The sequence below is a fragment of the Lolium rigidum genome, chromosome 7, assembly GCF_022539505.1.
Source record: "Lolium rigidum isolate FL_2022 chromosome 7, APGP_CSIRO_Lrig_0.1, whole genome shotgun sequence".
In the NCBI taxonomy this organism is placed as follows: Eukaryota; Viridiplantae; Streptophyta; class Magnoliopsida; order Poales; family Poaceae; genus Lolium; species Lolium rigidum.
This window is the reverse complement of record NC_061514.1, coordinates 23,408,393-23,416,911: the sequence shown is the minus strand read 5'-3', so window position 1 is coordinate 23,416,911 and position 8,519 is coordinate 23,408,393. Positions and strand designations below refer to the sequence as shown.

Genomic DNA, 8,519 nt, shown 5'->3' with positions numbered 1-8,519 from the left:
TTACATTTTCTACAGTACAATTTGCATATTTTAAGATATGTGTATAGATGACATTTTTTTCTTGTACAGCATCCAAATGGGCTAATTTTTGCAGAAAAATTTGCGAGTGCAGATATTCTAAAATGTTGTACATCTAGGATAGTGTTTTGGAATTTTCTTTTATAATTGCACAAGTACATTTTTTTAAAGGGTGCCACTGCACCTGAATACTGGAAATCTGTCTCATGCTTTTATGTGTATATACATTTTAATTTAATGAGAAATTAACTCTCCATGAATAATACTGATTTTCAGAAAATATTAATAGATCTGCAGAAAAGAAAACTGAATGCAATATAATAGTTTGTCACAAATATGGTAGAACTAGGGAATTATGAAGGAATCACGAGAAAGAAAATGGAGAAAAAGAAGGAAAATAACCTGCACGGCATTAGATGGCCCTACTTGGTCTACAAGACTTCCACGATCATCATACATTGCGCGGATCTGTGTAATACCCATACATGTTATACATCAATTGGCCCAAGATTATATGTTAGCTTCTGTCAATTATATGAGCTAGCTTCTTTTTTCTAATGTAAGTGCTAGCCATGCTCTAAATGAAATCATGTAGAGCAAGTAGAAAAGGAAGAAACAAACCTTTCCAAAAGCCTCACCACAAACAAGAATATCACCCTTATTCAGGGTTCCATTCTGTACAACTAGAGTGGCAAGAGGTCCTTTAGCCTTGTCAAGACATGCTTCTATAACTGTGCCCTTTGCATTTCTATGAGGGTTGGCTTTTAATTCTTGCAACTATGAATTTGAAGCAAAAAAAAGTCAAAAGGAAACTCAACAAGAAGCAAAACATACAGTATAAACAAAGAAATACCTCGGCAACAAGCATGACAGTCTCTAATAGCTCGTCAACATTCTCTCCTTTGAGAGCACTTATCTAAAAGATATCACAACTAAATCAGCACAAAAAGGTAATAAGGAACTTCCTTTTTCCAGAGTGACAATAAGCAACCTGAATCATCGGGGTATCACCACCCCACATCTCTGGCATAAGTCCAATTTGGGAAAGCTCTTGCATCACTCGTTCTTGATTAGCTCCCTCCTTGTCCACCTGCTTGCATAGGAGGTGACTGAAATATGAGAAAGGGGGATGGCAACTATGAAAGAAAGTGGCTACAACATATACCTTATTTATAGCTATTATAATAGGCACACCAGCTGCTTTTGCATGCGCAATCGCCTCGTTTGTTTGTGGCCGAACGCCATCATCCGCAGCTACGACAATGATACATATATCAGTTACCTTCGCTCCTCGAGCTCTCATGGCACCAAACGCCTGTTATGTGAAAGAATCAGGAATGTTGATATGACATGCAGAAGTGAGAAACATATAATAACTAAATAATATCTACTGCTATACCTCGTGTCCTGGAGTGTCAAGAAAAACACAAGCCTGAGGGTTTCCATCAACTGGCACAAGAACCTGATATGCTCCAATTCCTTGTGTTATTCCACCAGCTTCAGATGCCACCACCTGAATGTAGCTTTGGTTTAGACATACAGTTCCTAGTATATAGTTGTTACTGTGTATCAATGCCAATAATCCTCATGTCACTGACAAAAGGACATATCAATGTTCAGCTATTACTAATTTACCTTGCTATTGCGTATATAATCCAACAGAGTAGTCTGCGACAAAAGAAGCAATGTCAAACAGTGGTTAGGAATAGTTATGGAGTCTTGAAATTTATATCACACTTGATACCTTCCCATGATCGACATGACCCATTATAGTTACAATGGGAGGCCGTACTTCCAGTTTATCCAAATCTTCCTCATCAAGGAACTCATTCTTCTTTGCCATCTCTTCCACTCTCATTGGACCACTTTCCAATACCTCAACTTCATATTCCATGCAAACCATCTTAACCAAATCTTTATCAAGAGTCTGAACATTGTCGACCATTGCTCCTCTGACAGATAAAAATCGCAGGATTTCTGATTCGCCAACTGCCAATTGATATGCTAATTCGTCAATATCCATACCTTCTTCACCAACTTCAAGGATTTCAACCCTAACTGGTTCTTCAGCTTCTAAAGCCTCAAGCCTGGCAGCCCTACGTTTTGCCTTGCTCCATCTCCTTCCCTTGCGAATTGGAGCATCGTCATCAACTATTCGATCATTGTTTGGCACACGCCGGCGGGAACCAGCTGGTGTGAGGACTTTTTTACGACGATTATCCTTCAATTTCACTGGTGGGCCTCGTATGGGCTTTACAGGGTCTACCAGTGATTCAGCTACAGCTGGGTCAACTACTGGTCTCTTGGAAGCAAATTTGTCGATCAGTATGGGTCCTTTTTTCTCCTTTGGTGTATCAGCCTTTACGGGCCGACGAGGTGGTGATGCTACAGAAGGTCTTGTTAGTAGCTGAGGTGCTGAATTTGATGGAGAAGAGACTGCTGGTTTAGCTGGAGATATGGACTGGTACCTACTATCAGTGCGTGGCTGATCTCTAATCACCTTATGTACAGTTGGCACAGGGTTCCCCTTTCTCCATACGCTCTTTAGTGTTTTTGTTCTTTTTGAATTGGGGCCCTCCTCCACCACTGTTGCCGTTGGACTATCAGGCTTTGCAACATCATTCTGTCTCAATTTACTGTTCTCCCTGTCTGAATTTCTAGAGTTTGAGGCCTCAAGTTTCTCTGCCTTCTCCAACACCTCATCCAATGACTCTCGAACCTTCTCTCTGTCTCGCAATATTGCGCCACCTGGCTTCCTGGCAGGTGCTGATGCGGTTGCTGTATTCAAGCTTTCTGGAGGCCCAGTCGGCCGGATTGGCCTCTGCAGGGGCTTCGAAAGAAGATCATTGTCATCATCAGCTTTAACACTCACACTTGCTCTTGATGAGAATTGAGCTCCCTTCTCGTCGATCAAGTTAGTTATGACCATACATCTACACAGTCTCCCTGGCACACACGGCCACCTCCGGACACCGTCAAACCCTGTAAAACTGATCCTAGAAACCAAGTGTCCTTTCCTCACTGCCGCTGTTAGCAGTGGGCTGGGCCTTCCCTTACTCCCCAGGTTGGTAACAGAAGCAGGAGATGCCATGGCAATGTTGCTATATACACTCCTTTGCACTCATAAAGCTGAACACTCGGAACTCTTTGGAAACAATAATCGGAATCAGCAAAATAAATAACAGAACCAGAAAGTTTGTATCAAAAAGTATCTACGTATTCATGTGGTGGCTAAATAATTATATCTAAAATTCTAGTGTAATTTTCTCAATTTATTTTTTAGAAGAATGGAAACACGTAATAAAAAAGATGAAATCTATCAATGGTCATACTTATACGGACTGGACTTTTTCTTCTGAGGAAAACAACATTTCTCTGCAGCATATTTTTTAGGGCGTGACTATTTCTCAGTCGAATGAGAACTAACTTCCTTCTCAGTCAGATGATGTCATCAAAGTTCAGTTGCAACTCATGTTGCAAGTTGCAACTCGTGACTAGCACAAATCACGATGCAAATTGAATGGTGTAAGACTTGACTGAGCACGAAGTTCGTTCTCACCTAGCTGAGAACTAGCAAATCCCTATTTTTTATGCATTTTGTGAAAGAAATATGTCCAGATATACGGACTGGTTGGAACCTACAGAAATTGATTTTACTTATTTCTCTCGGGATACATAAGACAGCACATAAGAATTAGTAAGAAAGTGCAATCGAACTTACGAATAAACGAGTACAACGTAGTTCCAGACGGGTCTCCACAACAATCCAGCTAGCGGGCGACCGGCGGCCACAACGGCGCGGAGGCGGAATGGCCGGCCAGCAGTAACGGGTCAGGCACGGACAGGGGCCTCGCGTCAGTGGGCGGGGGAGCGAGGCGAACAGGCGGCGAAGGAGGGAGCCGCGAGCAAGGGGGCCGACGCGGCGCGGAACGGGCGCGAGTGAGGAAGGACGGCGGCGGTGCGAGTAGGAAGGAGCGGGAGTGATAAGGATCGGACGGTTGCAGTTAAGCACTGAAGTCCAATATTCCGAAAAATGAGAAAAGATTCAAGAGTGAGTGGTGATAAGGTGGCACTTGCGAGAGCCACTCAAAGAGATCCCTGCCATTGACATGGGGTGCTCCGCGTTTCTGGACGAGGCCGGGAATAAGTGGCCATTTATGATTCACAAATCTCTACTACTAGTAGTATATTAAACTAGTGAACCCGTGCTTCTCCATAAGCTAGCTATTTTTTAAACATGCTGGTTAATAATACATATTTGTACTTCGTACTTGATATGGATTTTTTTTCTCCTCAAGACATATACACTTCTTTCATTTTTTTTAAAACACAGTACAAACGTAGACGCTCAGAGACACACGCATACACTGAACGCACACACGCACACTCTACCCTATGAGCACCTTCGGAAGACTGAGCCGGCGGATTGGATCTTGAAATTGACGAACTCACCACGGACGCCTCGTTTTCGATGGGAACGTCGCCTCCCACTAAATGAATATTCCGCCTTTATGAGACACTTGAGGTTTAAACTCTGGTGGGTGCGGGGGTACAACCACCCTCCTAACCACCAAATCTCAGGTTGGTTCTCTCTTTCAATTATTTTCTGCTTGTGACACACACACACACACAAATGTGCGATTTCTTTACCACGGAGCAACTTCACGGGCATAGTTTTAATCTTAATTTTTAGAGCACAATGAGTAGGATTACTAATGTAATTACTCTGCATGATTTTCATAATCAATAGTATATACTCATTAGGTTGGATGATAAAAGCAGTTGTGCTTTTCAATATATAGAGGGAAAAATGTCTTAAATATGTACCCATGGTCTGAATAAATATGTTAGCTTGGCATTCAAGTATCATGTCGAAATACATAAAGCTGAGAAAAACTCTTGCGTAGACTACATCTGTAACACAGTGCCACTGCCTTTCGATGCATTTGTATATTTACACAATCCTAACGCTGTGTTTGGATGCAGTGAATTAGGGTCTAGAATTAGGAAACTAGAATTTAGGCCTTCAATTCCGTTGTTTGGGTGTAAATAGAATTAGGGCCTGGAAACCGTGTCTAATTCCAGCCTCCGCCCGCGCGTGGGCATTTTCTTCTGTTAAAGATTCGGAGGTCTCACCCTCCGTATTTGCGTGGAATTAGTACGCTCAGCTCCTCTCTCGTGAAACAGCATGTCCTGGCGATCGATCTACCAGAGCTCTCAAGTAGGTCGCCGTCCTTCTCCCTCCTCTCCTACTCCGGCCTACTCCCTCCTCTCTCTTCCCTCCTCTCGAAAATCCGGCATACCCTTCGCCCTTCTTCCCCGCCGACTTGCAGCGCCGCCGTCCGCCGCCGTTACCCTGCCCAAACACTAGGGTCGAGCTTGGGTTGGGGAACGGCGCGGGATGTTCCCCTGGTGGCGCTAGCCCTGCCAGTATCTTCTGGCCGTGGTGACGCGGCTGCTCTCTCCGCTAGCACGGACGCGGCCGTCCGTCCGGCCGGCCGACCGGCCAGCCTCTCCCGTGGTAGATGGTTCTCCATGCGATTGATTGCCTGGCCTCTCTCCCGTGGTTGATTCTCCACTAGCACACATGTGCTGGCCGGCCGGATTGTGCAGTCCTTGATTCATCCCCTGGCACGCACGCGAATGAGCGGCATCTTGCTTTCTCTATGATCTAGTGTTTTAGTGTACTCTGTACAATAAGTGGGGCTTCCAGTTCTTACTTTTTCCGTTTTTTCTGCAGGAATTAGCGATAGCTGAGTCCAAGGGAAGTTCCAACTGTGGTCTTTGTTAGATAAAGAACTATTTATCCATGTTTAATTGTTGTCGGTACTTGACAACTATGTTGTGTCATGTCATGTTGTCATTATATTGTCCAAACTCAAAAACAAATATCAAATTTCATGGTTTGTACATCCAAACAAGAATTGGAATTGGGTAAAACATTTGATTCCAACACCAAATTCCACGCGCACCTAAACAACAAAATCAGAATTCGAAACCAATTCATTTCCATCCAGAACCTGGAATTTCCAGACTAATTCAATTTCAGATCCAATTCACTGCATCCAAACATAGCGTAAAGGAATATGCAAATCGTAGACGCCAAAACTTACTAATTCCACATGAAGAAAGTCAATAGTACTATTCACGGAGTTGAAGAGGAAACTAAATAATATATCAGGTGACGTTACTTGGAAGGAGCGAAATACAAATATATCCTGCAAGTTGTTTTCATTATAACTTGCCTTCATCTTATAGCATATTAACTGTACATGCAAAAAAATCTATCTTAACAACATTGCAGAGCTGCGAGCAACTTTTTTGTCAGGGTATTGTAGAAGGACGAAGGAAAAGAAGATGGATAGACCATTGTGGTATTGCAAAAAATCCATCTTATTACATGAACCATCATTGTGGGGGAAATTCATCTACCGAAGGACGAAGGAAAAGAAGATGCCCACGACCCACCATGTGTGTGCACTGCCGTTCTCTGTTGTCTAACAAATCATTCGTCGTGCATGTTATGATAGAGAAACATGAGAGCAAGATCGACCAATCTACCGATGCCCGTCTGTTAAACCTACGAGATCGCTGTTTCTCATTAGCCGGATGGAAAAAAAATTAGCATTACATGGGATGCAAATATCTGTTGGAAAAAATAAATATGCATAAACTAAATTTAAGCAATCCATATCTAATCTATACCTATTAATAAATGAAGTAAGGTTTCTCCCCAAATTTTCGTCCGTTTTAAATTTAACCTTACTTTTCAATAGAAATTACAGGCACTGCCACCGGTTAGTCAAGAAAATGTTTCGCATTGATTTGTTCCCTGCGTGTGCTCGATCGATCGCTGAGCTCTACGTTGAATGTTCGCTGGCTGGGTAACGTCGGCCCTTTGTCCTGGGCCGCCAGACTAAGCCAGGCCACAAGCAGAAGGTGGTTTTCTTTATTTTGAATGTTCGCTGGCCTGGTAACGTCGGCCCTTCTGTCCTGGGCCACCAGACTAAAGCCAGGCCACAAGCAGAAGGTGGTTTTCTTTATTTTTTAGCAGTACCTATATATTAGTTTGAAATAGTCCCACCTCGCTCGTGTAAAACGACTCCCACCAGTTTATATGCCCAAGTATCTTGGCTTAATACGTGCCAACTTGGAACAACAAAGCAGCCCAAAATATGGGATGAATCAAAAGGAAGAATTGCACGGTGGTAAATATGTTGAACGGCTACATGGAAGGGAATTACACGCTGGCTGGTGACATGATGATGAATGAAGGATCCGATGAATTTGAGAAAAAGAGGGCTAGAGGGTGGTGGAGTAAGCCCGGAGATCAGCGATCGGGGTGCCCGAGGGAGGCGTTGACCAGCACCTGCTGCGTGGTGGGGATGGGAGGCGACTGAGGGGGATCTTCGGGTTCGTGGAGGGTGTGGCAACACATATAATGTTTACACAAGAATTTTGTTTTCTACTGTGTTGCCAAATATGATTAGAATTCATGCCCGTTTTCTGGTGTATAAGACAAGCTTCTCTTTTGAGTTACAGTATCTTCCTAATAGGTTTAGCAGATAAATAGCTTTTTTGCTTTCTGTTCTTACCACTAAAAAGAACCATTCAAAAACAAATATTTTATGGTACATTCTAAATATTTAAGATTTGTCCAGCATAATACTTTTCATGCCTAGCATACTAGCACTAAACAATAGAAAGAGCATTGCATATAGTGGTAAAAGAATAGATCAAAATAAAACATAATATAAACTAAAAATTAAACGAAAGGGCGAGCTGATTGCTAGGGTTACGCGGGTCGATCGCCTTTGGGGGAAAATCATGCCAAATATTTTTGTTAAGAAGATTTTTTTCCGATGCAACGCACGGGTATTTTTGCTAGTATCAAAGTTTATAAATGGAAAGCTATTTCCTGAGGTCTTAAAAGGAATTGAAATATTGTTCTGTGCAGTTAGATTACAATTTCAATATATACTGCATTTTGAATCATTTCGGTACTTTAGTTTCCATATGGTGCAATAAGAGGATCCGTACCGCTGAAAATCAAATGGGAAGCCAACTTGTTCAGCCAGATTTCCACTCCCTGCAAAATGCAGCTATGTGTAGAATCAACGCCATTACATAACTGCCACCGCGAATGATGAATAAAAAGATCAATCTGCATGTTATTCAACATGGACGATTTCGTCGGCAAGCATGCCTCGATGGCTACATGTCGCACGCTGCACTGGTAGAAAAATGGCCTTTAGTCGCGGTTCGCAACTGCCATTAGTCGCGGTTGCGCAACCGCGACTAATTAAGCGCGACTAAAGGCCCCCCCCTTTAGTCGCGGTTGCTTACCGAACCGCGACTAAAGGCCCGTCCACGTGGGCGGCTACCGTGCGCCTGGGCGAAGGACCTTTAGTCGCGGTTGGTGTCCCCAACCGGGACTAAAGGCTATTTCGTTAAATTTTTTTAATTCATTTGGATTTCTAATTTTTTTCACTCCTTTTTTT

The 8,519-nt window shown here is 42.9% G+C and overlaps 1 protein-coding gene across 3 annotated transcripts in view; it reads right to left on the bottom strand.

The window, feature by feature from the left end:
• LOC124674517 (translation initiation factor IF-2, chloroplastic) overlaps positions 1-3,872 on the bottom strand; it is a 10,204-nt gene extending 6,332 nt beyond the window's left edge. The window contains exons 1-9 of one of the 3 annotated variants that reach the window (XM_047210563.1): positions 3,740-3,872; positions 1,763-3,163; positions 1,654-1,686; positions 1,418-1,531; positions 1,184-1,333; positions 1,010-1,108; positions 872-934; positions 640-795; positions 421-486 (exon numbers count right to left, since the gene is read on the bottom strand). In XM_047210563.1, coding sequence (XP_047066519.1) covers positions 421-486; positions 640-795; positions 872-934; positions 1,010-1,108; positions 1,184-1,333; positions 1,418-1,531; positions 1,654-1,686; positions 1,763-3,109 — 2,028 coding nt within the window. In that variant the 5' untranslated portion in view covers positions 3,110-3,163; positions 3,740-3,872. Of the gene's footprint in view, positions 1-420; positions 487-639; positions 796-871; positions 935-1,009; positions 1,334-1,417; positions 1,532-1,653; positions 1,687-1,762; positions 3,164-3,577; positions 3,668-3,739 lie in introns of those variants that run through there. The other 2 variants (XM_047210561.1, XM_047210562.1) reach the window with 2 other exon arrangements.
• Between the last annotated feature and the right edge of the window lie 4,647 nt (positions 3,873-8,519).